Source organism: Capricornis sumatraensis, chromosome 18, assembly GCF_032405125.1.
Source record: "Capricornis sumatraensis isolate serow.1 chromosome 18, serow.2, whole genome shotgun sequence".
Taxonomy (NCBI): domain Eukaryota; kingdom Metazoa; phylum Chordata; class Mammalia; order Artiodactyla; family Bovidae; genus Capricornis; species Capricornis sumatraensis.
Genome location: NC_091086.1, coordinates 11,217,231 through 11,234,708, shown reverse-complemented (window position 1 = coordinate 11,234,708; position 17,478 = coordinate 11,217,231). Strand labels below are relative to the sequence as shown.

At 51.2% G+C, this 17,478-nt stretch overlaps 1 protein-coding gene across 1 annotated transcript in view; it reads right to left on the bottom strand.

Moving 5' to 3' along the window:
* Nucleotides 1-7,077: 7,077 nt before the first annotated feature.
* NEURL1B (neuralized E3 ubiquitin protein ligase 1B) overlaps nt 7,078-17,478 on the bottom strand; it is a 31,803-nt gene continuing 21,402 nt past the window's right edge. The window contains exons 4-6 of the mRNA XM_068990800.1: nt 10,050-10,769; nt 7,629-7,754; nt 7,078-7,322 (exon numbers count right to left, since the gene is read on the bottom strand). Coding sequence (XP_068846901.1) covers nt 7,078-7,322; nt 7,629-7,754; nt 10,050-10,769 — 1,091 coding nt within the window. The remainder of the gene's footprint in view (nt 7,323-7,628; nt 7,755-10,049; nt 10,770-17,478) is intronic.

Here is a 17,478-nt window from a genome sequence, read left to right as displayed (position 1 = left end):
TCTGTAAAGATTCTGATTTCTCTGTCAAATCTGAACAAGAGTTCTGCTGGGTAGAGGACTCTTGGTTGTAGGTTCTTCCCTTTTATCACTTTAAATATATCACGCCATTCCTTTCTGGCGTTTAGAGCTTCTGTTGAGAACTCAGCTGATAATCTTACAGGAGTGCCCTTGTATGTCATCTGTTGTTTTTCCCTTGTTGCTTTTGATACTTTATTTTTGTGAGTTTGACTAGTATGTGTCTCAGTGTGTTCTTCCTTAGGTTTATCCTGCCCGGGACTCTGCACTTCCTGGACTTGGTTGACTATTTCCTTTCCCACGTTAGGCAAGTTTTCAGCTACTATCTCTTCAAATATTTTCTCAGGTCCTTTCTCTCTCTCTTCTTCTGAGACCTCTATAATGCAAACGTTCGTGTTTAATGTTGTCCCGGAGGTCTCTTAGGCTGTCTTCATTTCTCTTCATTCTTTCCTCCCTATTCTGTTCTGCTGCAGCGCTTTCCACCATTCTGTCCTCCACGTCATTTATTCGTGCTTCTGCCTCAGTTTTCCTGCTATGGATTCCGTCCAGTGTATTATCCATCTCTGGCTGTTCTTCAGTTCTGCTGGGTCTTCGGTAAACATCTCTTGCGTCTTCTCCTTTCTTTTTCCGAGATCCTGGACCATCTTCGCTATCATTATTCTGACTTGTTTTTCTGGGAGGTTGCTTATCTCCACCTCATTCAGTTGTTTTTCTGGGGTTTTATTTCGTCTCTTCCTCTGGGGACATAATCCTCTTCATTTTCATTTTGATTACCTTTCTGTGATATAGTTTTCATTCTGGCAGCTACAGGATTGTGGTTCTTGCTTATTCTGTCTGCCCTCTGGTGGATGAGGCTTGTGTAAGCTTCCTGATGGGAGAGACTACTGCTAAGTTACTTCAGTCGTGTCCGACTCTGTGCGACCCCATAGATGGCAGCCCACCAGGCTCCACCGTCCCTGGGATCCTCCAGACAAGAACACTGGAGTGGGTTGCCATTTCCTTCTCCAGTGCATGAAAGTGAAAAGTGAAAGTGAAGTCGCTCAGTCGTGTCCGACCCTCAGCGACCCCATGGACTGCAGCCTTCCAGGCTCCTCCGTCCATGGGATTTTCCAGGCAAGAGTACTGGAGTGGGGTGCCATTGAGAGATCAGTGATGGGAACAACTGGGTCTTGCTCTGGTGGACAGGGCAGTCCTCAGTTAAACTGTAACACAATCGTCTGTTGATGAGCGGAGCTCTGCTCCCTCCCTGTTAGTTGTTGGTGTGAGGCAACCCAGCCCTGGAGTCTATGGGCTCTATAGTAGGGTTAATGGTGACCTCCAAGAGGGCTCATGCCAAGGGGCACCTCCCAGGACTGCCGCTGCCAGTGTCCCAGTCCCCACAGCAAGCCACTGCCACTGTCAACCCGTGCCTCCGCAGGAGAGCCTCCGACATTAGCAGGTGGGTCTGGCTCAGTGTCTTATGGGGTCACTGCTCCTTTCCCCTGGGTCCTGGTGTGCACAAGACTTTGTGCCAAGGCTGGAGTCTGTGTAAGCCCTGTGGTCAGGTCCCACTGGCCTGCAGTCAGATTCCCTGGGGATTCCTATTACCTTTGCTGGATCCCCAAGCAGGGATGCCTGCTGTGGGGCTCAGAACCTCACGACACTGGAAGGACTTCTTTGGTAGAACTGTCCTCCATTCTGTGGTGGCCCACCTAGTGGGCATGGAATTTGATTTTATTATGACTGTGTCCCTCCTGCTGTCTCACTGCGGCTTCTCCTTCGTCTGTGGATGTGGGGGTATGTTTTTTTTGTGGGTCCTAGCATCCTCCTGTCAATTGTCCAACAGCTAGTTGTGATTTGGGTGCTCTCACGGGAGGAGATGAGTGCGTGTCCTTCTACTCCCCATCTTGAACCAATCTTCATGCCAGCTGGGTTTCTGTCACTTGCAACCAAGAACTCTGACAAGTACAGTTGGTTCTCCGCATTTTCAGGCTCTGCATCTGTGAATTCAACCAGCCTCAGATGGTTGAGGTTCAGCCTTTCGTATTTGAAACCAAAATTTCAGAAAATTTCCAAAAAGCAGAACTTGAATTTGTTGCACTGGCAACATTTAAATAACATATGCATTGTGTTAGGTATTATAAGTACTCCAGAGATGATTTAAAGTATACGGAGGGTGTGCCCAGGTCAAATGCAAATACTACACTATTCTATATAAGTGACTTGGGCATCTGTGGGTAGCCCAAGGTGGGGTGGTGGTGGTCCTGGAGCCAGTCCTGTGAGCAAAGGATGATGAGGGACAACTATAAACCCTAGTTGTTGGTTATTATGGTTATTTCTAGTTTTTCACTATTATAAATAATGCTGTAATGACCATCCTTAAATATGGAGCTTATCCTCAATAAGAATTAGTTCCTGAGGATATTTTCTTAGGAGTTACTAAGCAAAAGGTTTGAATATGCTCAGGGGTCTATAGACATTTTGCAAATTATTTTCTCAAGGCTGGCAATGATTTGTATCCCTCACCTCCACTCCCTGTCAATGTAGGTAATTGTGATTTTTTAAAACAGTTCTGAAGAGACTTTCTTTTTTAACAAGCCAAAGTTGTATTTGTTTTTTTTTTTAAACAGGAAAATTATGTTAATATAAAACAAATAAAAACAGACAAAAATAGAAACACACAACACGCAGAAGCACAACACACATGACCAGGGCAAACCCTTCCCAACCCACTGCCCTCAGGTTTTGAAACCTTTATTACAGATCCCCAAAGATTAGTCTGTATTGGCGAGGTCACAGTATTGAATCAGAAAAATAAGAAAAACACATGTTTTAAAAGGTCTGTACACAGGTAGTGGAGGGGTGGGGTGGGGAACATACACTTCTTCACGCCAACATCAAACACACAAGGCAGAAGCCTCAGTGATTGCCACAGATCTCTAGAACACCACCACGTATGCTAGCTCCTGGCCCACTTTTTAAAGTCGCTCTTAAAAGAGGGTTAAAAGTGCACAGACACTTTCATAAGGCACAGACAGATTGTTGTACAAGTCATCTCGTTAGAAAGACGGTGAGACAATTAGACACGGAGAGAGGCCCCGTGTTCCTGAGCCAGAGCCTCTCTGCCAGAGCCAGGGCAGAGACCAGACTGAGCAGTGGAAGGAGACTGCCTCTCATTTGCCAACTCGGTACACTCCTATTCTGGAAATGACTGCGGGTTCCCTGGCCACTTGGGGATTGATCTCCAGCCACCAGTCCCAAGGCCTGAAAGTAGCAGGTAGCTCTCTCCCCACGTCTCCCTCCCTGGCAAGGCCTGAGGGCGATCATTCGTTGGTGGGGCCCTGAACGGTTCTTCCAAAGGCCATTTCAGCAGAAGTTTGCTGCCTATAAGGTGCGTGGCATTCCTAATGCAGAGAAGGGTTTTTGAAGTGTGCAGGGGTCTCTGGGTCTGGAAAGCAGTTGTGTACTGACCAAGATAGACCCCCGAGGCAACAGAAGGGCCAAGAGAGCCCTCGAACTCTGCCCCAAATGTCTCATGTTGTCCATCCTCTGACGTCAGAGCTGGGCTCCTGTCCCTCGGTCGGTCCTCCTTGTACTTCACAGGCAGTAGACGCTCAGCACATGTTCACTGAATGACTGTGTGCACGTGTACGTGATGTTTTACCAAATCCTTGAACACTCATAACCGGATCTCTGGACTACTCAGGAAACCTTTAATGAGTACCTACTATGTGCCATCACAGGACCCAGCGCTGCACGGGCCAAATACACGTCTACAAACCTGTCCACCTCCTGCTCTGTGCCATGAGCTGCCTGTAGGCTTGTCTTTAGACCCAGTTCCCGTCCCTGTGTCCAGAACACAGGCCACGCTGACCAGGAGTTGTGGATGGCTGAAAAGGCCTTGCTACACTTCAGGGAGCAGTGCCCCAGGCAGCTAAATCCCAGAAGACTCCCAGGCCGAAAATGGGCTAGACAAAGGAGTTTGTCTTGACTCGGAAACAGCCAGATTTCTCTGGTGGCACCAGATCACAACAAAGGGGGCATCTTCCAGTCTCCCCTCCCCACCCCCCAGGGGGCCCTGCTTAACAGGGTGGTGGTCACAGGGCCCAGGAAGGTGAATGGGACAAGGCTCTCCCCCAGGCTGCCCAGACGGGTGCCTGTGTGTAATAGCAAGAGGCCAGGAGAAGGTGGCAGTGGGCAGATGAGCCTGAAAGAAAGGACGTGAGTCTTCCCAGGCTTCGGGTGGCAAAGAGGCATCAGTCTGGGGCTGGAACCCTCACACAGGGGCATGTGCCTGGCTCTCTCCAGGGGCTGCCCAGGTGAGCTTCAAGAAAGAAAACTCAAGCAATTTCTTGAGCTTTCTGGACCTGGGGAGAGGCAGTGGAGAGCGTGGGGTTCAGCACCAGGCACCACCAGGCTTGAAGCCCAGTCCTGCCACCTCCTGCTTCACTTCGTGGACCTCAGTTTTCTCACCTGCCAAATGGGGGCAATAGCAGATTCCACTGATTCTAAAGAACACAGCTTTTCTACATAACATGTCTGAATAAAATGAATTGTATAGCTGTGGCACCTTAACAGTTAAAATTGGCAGTGTTTTTCCCTTAGTGGCACACAGAATGGTGTTTTATAATTGGTGGTGTTTTCAATATAGTACGAAGACCTGCCTCGCAGGATTGACATAGGGAAGCACCTCTCCAGCGCCGTGCAGGGCACATAGGGCTGCCAAATAAAGGAGCATGGTTCCCGTCCCTTTACTCCTGCCCCTTCTCCAGACAGAACCTAGAGGGCAGTGTGGGCAGCTTCTCTGCAGTGCTGAATAAATCAGTTTAGAGGAAATGTCTAAACTGGAAATGTCTGGTTTTGAAAAGATAAACACCCCTTCAATTCCTCTTGGAAATGGGGATGCTACTAATAGCGGCTGCACAGTGAGTTACACAGGCCACGAGCTCCCTCCTTCCCAGGTGACAAGTCACCAGGCACGTGTCCTGGTCCACCCTGGGTCCAGGCCCCAGGTCCCTGGATTCCTGGCCGTGGCTGCACTGAGCCTGGCTGGAACCCGAGGTGACAGGAGAGAGGCGCTGGCTGCAGAGACTTCTGGGGCTTGTGACTGTGGTTCAGTCCAGCCAGGGGAGCTGCTGCCTGGAGAACACCAGCCCAGGGGGGTGATTAGCCTTCTCTCCTGGGGCCTGTGCATGGCTTTGCCCACACCCAACATGAGGGGGAAGAGAATTCTGCTGGCCGCTGAGCACTGCCTAGGTTTGCAAACTCTTAATCTGGCAAATGGTGAGGTGTCAGTTGCTCCCCTGAAGGTTCTGCTGTGAAATTAAAATCTGGGTGTAGTTCCCAAGTTCATGAGGGGAAAAAAAGAAACCAATCAGGGATTCCTGCAGGGGCAAGAGGAGGATTTCTGAAGCTGAGAGCAGGTCAGAATACCAGGTGAAGAAACAGATAGTCCAAGACCCGGAGCACCGCAAGGGCATGGACCGACTGGCCTTAGGAGACTTGATCTACAGAAGGGGCCTCCAGACACCCAGCAAAATGTGTCATATGAACGCATAAACTCTGAACGTCCTCCTTTGCTTGTCTGCCTCAATAGATGAACAGATTAGGAAGTGGACTAAAAATACCTGTTCTTCACAAGGTATCTTGGACTTTGTAGAATGTTGTGCTGGTCCTCCCAAAAGCTCCGGAGTGGGCAGGTACTAGGTTTCTTCTTAGACAGATCAGGAAGTGAGAGACACAGAGGCTCAGGGCCCTCTAAAGATACAGCACAAGACAGGGGGAAGGTGGGGCCCAGAAGGGAACTGCAGGCCGGCCAACTCGTCAACCCAGGCGTGGTCTGGGAGTCTGCAGAGATGGGCCCGGGCAGGGGTGAGCGGGTAAGGGAGGGGAAGCAGGGCCAGGGGCCTAGAAAATGCCCAACAAATTGCCCTGGGGAGGGGGAGAGTCGCAAGGTCAGCATTTTCAGAGAGTGTCTCAGTTCCTAGCTAACATCCTAATGATCAGTTAACATCTCAGTAATCAGCAGGGGAAGATGAACTGAGAATCAGAACAAAGATGGTGGCAAAGCCGCGCTTCCTCCCTCTGCTTGGCAGCAGGTCACCTTGGTGATGCTCACAGCTGCTGGCGAATGCCAGACCTAGCATTTCAGCAGGAAATGTGGAGAGCTGAGGAGTGGCCCTTTCCAACCCCAGGGGGCTCACTGGAGTCTAGGATTCTTTCCCTCCCCCAGGAAAAGGGGACCTGCTGTTTTATTTTCCTGCAGATGGTGAGGGTGGTACAGACTGAAAGCATTTATGGGTGGAGTCAAGGGGTGTAGCACTTATTATTAGGTGGTCTGGGGGTGGAGGGGTGACAAGGCTTCTAGAGGGGACACCACCCAGAGCTCTGGCCCCAGCACCCGTCAAAACTGCTCTCCGAGCCTGAGAGACTGAGTTACATACTAAAAAAGCAAATTGTTCTTTTAGGTTCTCCACCCACCTATCCCCCGCCCCCCTCTAAGGAGCTGCTGCTTTGGAGCTGTAAACAATGAGCTATTTTTCCCTCGCCTTAGAAAATCTGAGTGTCCCTTTCCTATACCATCCGTGGGAGTTCTGTTTAGGTGCAGGTTCCGTATATTCAAAACCAGCTGACGTCATAGCCCCAGAAAGTGAACAGCTTCTTGTCCCGCTGCCGTCTGGGCCCCAGATTGCACATTCCTTAGTGTTAAATAGCCTCCCAGAGCCAGGATCCCTGGATAAATACCAATGGGTTTCTCTCAGTCATTCTCAGCCCGCCCCTCTCGCACACACACTCAACCAACCCCAGCAGAAGGCACTGCACACGGGACAGTTTCCCAGCTGAGACCACCGGGGGACGGCCTTTTGGGGGCACAGCACTTTCAGGCCAAAAGCAACCCTCACTTGAACTCGGGCCCCCCGGGGGCCTCATCTCCATGACTGTCACGCCGTGCCCACCACTGCAGGGTGGCGGGCGAGATGGCAGTGCCCTTGGGCTCCCTGGCGGCCATGGTGGTTGCCTGGCCCAGGGGGTGGGCTTCAGAAAGCTGGCCTTGCTCTGGCCACGGCCCGTGGGCGGGCCAGGCTACGGCCTGTAGGTCTTAATGACGTCCTTGATGGGCCGCCGGCAGATGGGGCAGCAGGCCCGGGCCTGCCTCTTGAGCCGCAGGCCACAGCCGTGGCACAGACACATGTGTCCGCACGTGTAGATGACCGTGTCCACCTCGCCGTCGAAGCACACGGTGCACTCGCTGCTCTTGCCGCCCCCCAGCTCCGGCGGGGAGGACATGGGCGACACCGGTGGGCTCAGCGGGGAGCTGGGTGCCGTCACTGCAGGGAGGGAGGACAGGCAAACCTCAACGCGCGGTTCCCAGGTGGGCTCTGCTGGGCAACCCCACGAGGGCAGACAGAACCCGAGGGGGATAACTCGGGGAGACACGGAGTCCAGTTTTTCTCCTTCTCCTATGCGCCTACCCCCAAGCAGCAAGCACCGTAATCACCCTTTGGAACGCCACATCCAGATGTTTCTCCTCCCTCCAGGAGAGGATGCGGGGCTGGGGGCAAGGTCAGGAAGGGCTGGCACAGCCACCAGTGTAGCCCATCTCCCTGCACCCCCGAGGGGCCACACGTCCTTACCCAGGGATGACTCAGATGCTGAGGAGGACTGGTTGACACTGAAGGCCATGTCGGAGTCGCTGTCGTCCTGGGAGCCGCTGAGGGACCCTGACGGGGATGTGGTCGCAGGGCTGGTCTGCAGGGTTCCTGAGACCAAAGAGAATCCATCAGGGGCACGGGAGGGGGGCTCTGCTCCGCTAGCCCCTGGCTCTTCACCGCTTTGCACCTTCACTTCCTCATGGATCTAATGGAGAACAAGGGCTACTGCGTAGGACCCTGCTAAGAACTGATGCATCGTGCAAGCGGGGCAGACATCTGGTCTGTGTCTGCCTGACCTCCATTCCTGTTTCAGAAACAGCACTGGAATTTTGTTGGAGGTACTACTTCACCCTCATGCACACGATCCAGGCCAAGCCAATAAGAAAGAACTTCTACCCTTGGTCTCAGTGGTGGTTCAGGGAAAGCGGAAGTGAAAGTCACTCAGTCGTGTCTGAATCTTTGCAACCCCATGGACTATAGCCTGCCAGGCTTCTCTGTCCATGGAATTCTCCAGGCCAGAATACTGGAGTGAGTGGCCATTCCCTTCTCTAGGGAATCTTCCCAACCCAGGGATTGAACCAGGTCTCCCGCATTACAGGTGGATTCTTTACCATCTGATCTACCAGGGAAGCCCAGGCATACTGGAGTGGGTAGCCTATCCCTTCTCCAGCAGATCTTCCCCACCTGGGAATTGAACCAGGGTCTCCAGCATTGCAGGTGGATTCTTAACCAGTGAAGGGCACAAAACTCAAGCAAAGCCTGCAAGCCCAAATTCTGTGACTTTCACTAGCACCGCTAGGAAAGAAGGGACCCATTCCATCGAGGGAGAAGCGTGGTGCTGTAGGGTGTGTCTGAGAGGGAAGCCAACACAGAGGAAAGTAGAGCTTAGAGATGGAAAGAGAAGTAGAATCCTGATGACATACTTTTAACACCTAGATCCAGCTGTTCCTGAATCCATCCAATACACTCCCAGACTTCTAAGGTATGTGGGTACTCCCCAAATTCCTTCTGCTTACGGCACTGTGAGTGGGGTTTTGTTACTTGCAACTACAAGACTCCTGACTAGTGTTCAACGTGGATGGGTTTTCTTCCCTGAACTGTTGGTTCAGGAAATGATGGTTATTTCTGATGTGAAGAGACACGCCCCGTTCTGTGCCCTACTAGAGGACTGATGGGCAGATTACAGCACCAGGGCTGCTGTCAGATAGGGATCAGGAGGGCAAGTCTCTGGCCTCCGAATGCTGCTCTCTCTTCTCCTCCTGACCACTCAAAGGCTCATCCTGGTTCTCCTAGGGGTGCTGGGGAGAGGGAGGACTCTAGGCTTAGTTCTTGCAAAGCCCCAGTGGGAACTCGGGCAACTTATTTCAGGATGAAATGATGACTATATCTGATGGTCCCTTAAACAAACCCCAAACCAACCAAATGACAACCACTGCCACCCTGTTCCTCCTCTGTCCTCAGTTAAACAGCACGTCACTGTCATTACTAATGCTACTGACTAAACACGCTGCATATGGCAGGCACATGCTAAAAGCGTTGGATACATCATTTTATCCTCACAACCGCACGATGCGGGTCATCGCTCCCTTTCTACACGGAAGACATCTTCATGGATAATGATACTGGTTTTATAGGGGTATGAGGAGGATAAAACTGAATGACGTGACATATGAAGCGTTCATTATTTCTGTCATTGTTTGGACTTTCTAAAACTTGAAAACAGAGTTATGCTCTCTGGAAGCCTTCCCTGAACACCAGCCCGGCTTCACCAAGCTGGAGAAGCCCCTCTGCTGTAGAGAACATCACACCGTGCAAATCTCCATTTGGGTGCCAGAGAGGATGTGAGGAGGTCCAAGGTCTGTAACCAGTCTTCTGCCCTGCCATCTTGGGAGCTCACGGACTGGCCCATAGTTGGAGGCGGGGTGCACTGTGTGTTTATGTGTGGCATGAATGAATGCAAAACTCCATCTCAAAAGGTGGTGGGTCAAGCCTGCACCCCATTTTCTGTAGATGATGTTCTTCTCATTTTCCTCTTTTAAATGTAGCTGTATTTTCTTTATCTCTGGCACGTAACATACTCTATATAATGTGAAAATATGCATATAATAAAGCATAATAATGGGGGAAAAAATGCCAGGTCCTAACACCAGCGGGTTCCTTGGGTTGGTATGCACAGGGTGTGGTCCACGGATAGGTATCCCCGGGGCCCTGGTTAAAAATGCATCTTCTGGGGGCCCACCAGTACTGAATCGGAAACTCTTAAGTGGAGGCCAGAAGGTTCTGCTAAGCGCTCCAGTCTGGGGGACTGCTGGCTGGGCTTCAGCGGCCGCAGGAGCGGCTACCTATCCCGCGGCGCCGGGTTTCCGGGGACGAGCCCCGCGCACGCGCAGTCGGGGGACTCACCGAGGAGGCGCAGCTGGCCGGCGGCGCCACCGCGCACGGCGAAGAAAGCCCAGAGCGCCTGCGTGGTGTCGACGCACAGCAGGCGGCCGCGCGGGCGCCCGTTGACGCCCAGCAGCACGTCGCCGCCGGGCCGCAGCGTGAAGCTGAGCGCGTCGCCGCCGCTCGGCACCGGCCCGGCGCGCGCCACCACCCAGTACTCCTTGCGGTCGATGAGCGCGTCGGGGTCCGCGGGCAGCTCGGCAGGCCGGAGCCCTCCCGGGTCGCACGACGTGATGCCGAAGGCCAGCGCGCCGGGCGCCGCCAGCCCTGGGCGGCCCACTTCCACGAAGAGGCTCTCGCCGGGCCGCAGTGGGCGCTCGGAGAAGACGAGGGTGCGGCCGCCGTCGGGGCGCGGCGCGCAGGCCACCTTGCGGTCGAGCGACAGGCTCACGTCGGGCCCGCGCGTCGCGTGGAAGCGCAGGTCGGCCTCGAGCAGCGCCGGCGACGACGAGGGCCGCTGGCGCTCGCGCGGCCCGCACGGGATGGCGGCGGCCGCGTGGTCGGCGGGGGCCGGGCCTGGGGCGCGGCCCAGCGCCAGGTGGCCCAGCTTGGCCACCACCTGGTTGTTCTCGAGCTCGTTGTTGTCGAAGTTGGCCGCGTCGTGGCTGCTGGGCGGCAGGCAGGCGCTGAAGCGGGCCTGGCCGAGGCGCGCGGGCGTCAGCGTGTCGGCGAACCCGCTCTCTGCGCAAGGAGGGCAGAAGATGGGCGGTGAGCGCGAGCCCGCAGAGCAGGCCGTGACCTCCCCGCGCCCCACCCCGCCCGGCCCGCCGTTTCCTTCCTTATTTAAGATCTCCCGGAGCGTAGACTTGAATTAAGCGTCGCCCCGAGAGCACTGGCATCATCGTATCTTTGGGATGGTGCGACCAGGCCCTTCCTCCCTTTTTCCTCCTCTTACCCGCATCCCTCCATCCTTTCCTCTCCCTCTACTCTCTTCTACTTTCCACCTTTGCAGCTTCTCCTCCCCCCACCCCCCCGAAGATTTTGAAGATTCAAAGGGCCTTTAAAAATCACTACTCTCTGCCTCCCCAACGAGTACATAAGCTCCTAGGGAAGGAGCAAACCCTTTTGAGTTTGTGGCCTTACTCTGATAGGGTGTTACTTTAAGTATGCTCCTTTCCACAGATTCTCATTTAGTCTTCATGCTACCTCCGAGGTGTGTACCGTTCCCACCCACCATTCATTCAGCAGAGAAGGGAGCTGAGGCACAGAGGGGCTAGGGAACATGACCAGGGTCGCCTAGCAACCAGGTGACAAAGTCAGGACTGGACCCCGGGGCTGTCAAGTTCCATGCTGCCTCTGAAAGAAGGCCTGTCCTCACTGCTGTGTCTGCAGCAGGGAGCACGATACTTGGGTGCTATTCGAACTTTTAATGTGTAAGGTTTCTGCAGGAAAGGGACTCATTTTATAGAGCAGGACACCAAGGAGAGGTTTTTTAAAAGTCACAGTCATGAAGATATTTTTTGAGTAACTTAGTAATATGAAAAAATGCTCTTGATCTATATTAAGTAAAAAAGCTAATAAAAATAGTGTTTGTCATTCAGGTAATAGAGGTTTTCATGCTTTGGTAGATTACTTGTTGATCATCTCCCCACCTGCACCGTGAGTCCCTGGAGGGCAGCGTCTGTGACAGTCTGTCTACCACCAAGTCTCAGGGCTTAGCAGAGGGCTTGGCAGATAGCCTTCATCATTATGTAGTATATTAGATGAGGAAGTGAATGAGATCTCTAGGTCTGACTGCCAGTCAATAACATATCAGGGAAAGAAAGAATTAGTTTGAAATTGTTTTTGTGATAAAAATAGTTCTTGTTAACAAGTAAATGAAGCAAGAAAAAGTGTTTTCTCAAACTTTTTAAAACTGGACCACTCCAGCTAAGATTTTCTTAGTGTTCTGTCATTTATATCATGGGAAAAAATATTTGTTTCTCTTTAGTTTTTCAAATATTAAATCATAACATGAACATGATTTTCAAAAAGCACGCCCGAACCACTGGTGAGAGCCTCATATGTTATTCCCTACCCTGACTCCCTCCATCACCAACTCAGTGGACATGAGTTAGAGCAAACTCTGGGAGATGGTGAAGGACAGGAAAGCCCAGTGTGCTGCAGTCCACGGAGTTGCAAGGAGTCAGACGTGACTGAGGGACTGAACAACTCCCTCCATGTACAGGGCGGAGGTTGCATACTGGCCTTCCAGGTTCTGATGCTGGTTCACAGACCTGCCTGGTTGGCCTACTGGTGTTCTTCCTTGGTTTTATTTTTTAAACTTTTTGAAAAAAATAAATGCATACAATTGATTATAGCAAACATACCTAATCATTGGTTCTTCCCCAGAGTCCACAGTTATCATTCATGACCAATCTTGTTTCATTGATGCCCCCATCATTCTCCCTATTACTATTTTGAAGCAAATCCTAGACATGCCATTTTATCTTAAAAAATTTCAGTATGTGTGTATCAAATTTAAAGACTTCTTGTCATATTGTGTGTGAGAATATGCTTTTTTCCCAGTTTGTTTGAATGAAGATCCAAATAAAATCCACTCATTGTCATTGGTCTCTTTTAAGCTATGGATGTCTCTTCTTTTTCCCCTTTCTGTTGGTTTGTTAAATCAACACTTGGTCTTTAAAAAAAAATTTTTTTTTAATTCATGGCCAAGACTTGTGAGTCAGGATATTTCACTTTAAACTGGATTTGCAGCCTCTTTTGGAAAATCAGTTCTGGTAACGCAAGGGTCTGAATTCCAGCATGTCACCAGTGGGTGAAAGCTTGCTCCCTTTCCCCATGGCCCTGCGCTGGCCCCTTCACCCATCTCGGCTACTTGCTTGGGCTCTGTGGACATTTGAGTTTGTCTTGTGTTACAGGATGTTTCCCTGTAACATGAAGGAAGAAGAACGATTTCAGTTTGGTCCTTAGTTTGGTGCTTGTGTCTCTATATCTGTCTGCACTACTATATGTGTGGAGGAAATCAAGGTCTAGAAAACATAAAATGCTAATGGTTATTATTTCTCAGGTGGGTAAGGTTATGAGGAATTGTCTTCAGATTTTTCTGTATTTTCCAACTTTTCTACAGTAAACATGTATACTACAAAGTTGTATCAAAACCCCCGATATTTTTAAAAATCAAGTTTTCAATTAATATTTAACAATGTCGGGAAATGTCTGTGATACTGAACAACAAAGAATACTGAACTGTATGATTTGGTTCTAATTACGTGGGAAATGTGTGCATGGGATGCGCAGGAAGGAACGAACTACAGAGATTTGAGGGTGATTGTCTCTGGGTAGAAATTTGCTTCTTAAGAGTTTTCAGATGTTTTCCTTTTTCTTTAATGAACAGATACTGATTTTCTGGGGCTTCTCTAGGAGCTGGTGGTAAAAAAAAATCCGCCTGTTAATGTAGGAGACATGAGTTTGATCCCTGGGTTGGGGAGATCCCCTGGAGAAGGAATTGGCAACCCACTCCAGTATTCTTGCCTGGAGAATCCCATGGACAGAGGATTGCAACTGTGGGCTACAGTCACAAAGAGTTGGACATGAGTTAATGCCTCAAACAACAAAGCAACTGATTTTGTAATCAGAAAAAAAAACACCCCAAAATGAATAAGAGCAGACTAACACAAGCACTTTTTTTTTCTTTTTTTTGGGTAAAGCGTTTTAGACAGGTGGGTGCTTCTGGGAGGCTGCTGGTGTAATGCATTCTCCCAGGGTTCCCCGCCCACCACAGTCATCCTGTGAGGCCATGCCCAGAGCTCTTCTTCCTTGCCCCTGACAGCTCCACAGAAGAGCCCTTTCTTCAGTAGAGCACCCTAATTAAGATCATGGCCTGGAGATGGCTACACTTAGGTTCAAGTCTTGGCTTCAGCCCTTCCTGACTACGTGACTTTAGGTTAGTCACTTCACCTCTTGGAATCTCAACTTTCTCAGCTTAAAATGGAATAATGATGATACCTGCCCTCTACACTCCTACCCATGGTGTTACAGAGATTAAATTAGGTGCTTTTGTAGAGTCTAGCACAGCATGGCACAAAGTAAGTGTTCAAAAGCTGTTGATTATCATTATTCCTTCAACATTTACTAACAAAATGTATAGAGTGCTTGCCATGTGCCAAGCAGTGTGCTGGACCCTGGGCGAAGAGGACAACAAGCAGGCACGGAGCTCCCATTCCAGTGAGAGGGACAGACGGTAATGAAGCATCTGACAGAAAACGAACTCTTCTTCCCAACTCTGATGAGTGCCGCCATCACAGGTGAGAGCTGCCGCCTCACGATGCTCTGAAAAATGGGAACATGCCAGTAGGGGGTTTTGGAGACTCCGAGAGGCAAGGTGAGTTACTCCAAGTCCCGCATCCAGGCAGTGACAGAACTGGTATTCTCTGAGTGTATCAAAGGTCAGAAGGGCCTGAGAATGGGTCAGAACAGCTCTCTTGGAGCCAAGACACAAAGGCTGAGGGAATGGTGGCTTGGGGTGGAGCGTGAGCATTCCAGAAGAAAGAACAGCGTGTGCGAAGTCGGAGGCAGTGCACGCTTTTCTGTTTTCCAGGCTAGCATCAGAGTGTGTGACAGCACCTCCCCTCGGGCCTGGCACCCAGGAGTCCCTCAGAAAGGCTGGGTCTCCCTGCTTTATTCAGGGTGCTGTGTCCCCATCAGGCGCTGTCCCTGGGCGAGACAGGCCCAGGATGGCAGAGTGCTGGCTTACGCCTGACACGAGAATCTACCTACCAAAGATTCCCTGTGGAGCATCTGACAGGTGGCTACAGGCAGAAATCCAGCCACATCAAGAGACCACCAAGGAAGCTTATCAAAACTGCCTGGCTCTAACCTGTGACTCGACTCCAAACCCGCTCTCTGGACCTGGTGAAAGTATATACAGCCATTTACTTAAGCATCAGTCAGAAGCAACTCCATGCATTCATTATCCTTAGCAATCCTTAACCACTATCCCATGCAAGCACATTTCACAGTGGGAGAACACAGGCTTTGCGAGGTAGAGTGTTACTCAAGGTCACCTAGCCAGAGTTGATGGAAATGGGATTCCATCTCAGGCTATGTGACTCGTAAGCCAGGCTCCTTTATACTAGTAATACTGCCCCCAAATGTAGCTATCCTTGTTCTTTGAGCTGCCCAGCACGGGGACTCAGTCCCAGGTCAGCTGGAGCTGTTGCCCCCAGGGGGCCTGATTTCCCTGAGGAAGCGTCCAACAGGCACCCCTTCCCTCCACGATCATCCGCCAAGCACCGCCACAGAGCAGCAGTCCCAGGTGCGGCATGTGGAGGCTGGACTAGCTGGGCTGGTGCCCTGACTTCCCACTCTCTAAACCACCTCCAGGCCTGCTTCTGGTCTGCGATGGAGTTCAGTTCCTCCCCTTCTTCCTGGCTTTCTCAGGTCAACCATGTCTGGGCCTGGCAGTAAAGCAGAATTTATGCCACGAGAGAAACTAGCTTTGTGTGAAGATGAAAATGAGGACTGAAGAACTGGAGACAAGGGACCACCCCCCAGTCACTTCAGTGTGTCAGAAGGACCGCTTTGGGATGTGTCCTGGAGGCAGACGTGCCAGAACAGTCTCACCGAAGGGGTGCTGGATGAGAAATCGAGCATGACTCTTGAAGTCTGGACCGATTCCCCAAGTGGGTGGTGCCATCCACGGTGACGGCTGTCTGAACGTGCTCTGTGTGGGAAGCCTCTTCAGACGCCAGGAGGAGATGTGAGTGGGCAGGGCAAGTCTGGAGTTCAGGGGCGGCGTTAGGGCTGGGATACGGATTTGGGAGCCAGCAGCTTAGACATGGGATTCAAGGGCCAATGACAAGCTCAGATCATCTGGAGAAAGGGGAGATAAAAAGAAATACTTTGCCGACAAAGGTCTGTCTAGTCAAAACTATGGTTTTTCCAGTAGCCACGTATGGATGTGAGAGTTGGACTATAAAGAAAGCTGCGCACCAAAGAATTGATGCTTTTGAACTGTGGTGTTGGAGAAGACTCTTGAGAGTCCCTTGGACTGCAAGGAGATCCAACCAGTCCATCCTAAAGGAAATCAGTCCTGAATGTTCATTGGAAGGACTGATGCTAAAGCTGCAACTCCAATACTTTGGCCACCTGATGCAAAGAACTGACTCATTGGAAAAGACTCTGATGCTGGGAAAGACTGAAGGTGGGAGAAGGGACCAACAGAGGGTGAGAGGGTTGGATGGCATCACCGACTCAATGGACATCAGTTTGAGCAAGCTCCAGCAGTTGGTGATGGACAGGGAGGCCTGGCATGCTCAGTCCATGGGGTCGCAAAGAGTCGGACACGACTGAGCAACTGAGCTGAACTGAAATAGAAATGGCCTTGCCTCAGTTGCTAAACTGTACAGGTGTGTATGCACTTTCCTCCATGCATATTTAAGTAAGAGGACACTTTAATAGTGAGAAAGAAAAAGAATGAAGAGGGCCTAGGACAGAATGCTGGGGCTTTCAGCATGTGGAGCCAGGCAGGGAGGAGCCAGCAAGTGGGCCAAGGAGGAGAGGCCCAGGAGGTGGAAGGAGAACCAGGAGCTTTGGAGGCCTGGGGCCAGAAGCAGGGCGGCGAGGCGGGAGAGGTCACCTGGGGCAGGAGTGAGGCCTGGTGAGAGAATGGGGACGACCGCTCTGGGCTTGGCAGCACGAGGCCGAAGCCCACGGAGCAGTGGGGACGGCTCTGCTGCAGCCAGATTTTGGTACATGAGGGAGACATTGCCTAAGATGGGAGAAGGGTTTCTGGTGGTCCATGAGCACTGGCTTCCCGTGTGTTACTGTGGCGGCTGGGAACACCTTTCTTCATAGCACCTGAGGGTGCCGTAGCCAGGAGGAGATGAAGTTGAAGGGCTAACACTGACCCAGCTGGGGCGTGGGGTGAGTCAGGCCAGATCGGATCACTGATGACTGTGGGTAACTGGTAGAGATCAAGTGTTGAACCTCCTCGGTGCCCATCCATTGCTGCACATACGACAAAGCCTTGGGAATATAAGCAGCTGTTTTTGATTTAACTTCAAGAGAAAGCCTTGTTGGCAGAACCTAAAAATTACCGGCTGGTACCTGCCCCACTGTTTGAATGGACGATACACCAGGCTACGGACCCACCGTTTCTTGTCTCCCTCGGCTCCTAAGCAGGTTCAGGTTTACCCACGACTGCAGTCCTGTGCCAGTGCAGAAACAGCAGAAACGGTCTGGAAGCACAGCGATACGCAGTGTAGAACACACATGGTCGGAGAGGGTTTGGGGCTTGTCTCTTTCCCTGTTCTTAAATTGCTAGCTATACTTTCTATTGTTTGAATAGTAATTATGAGAAGTCAGAGGGGGCTGTAAAGGTGATAATGTTTCATTTCCTTTGGGGTCTACTCATACTGTTTTGTACAATGTTAAAGAAAGTTGCTTT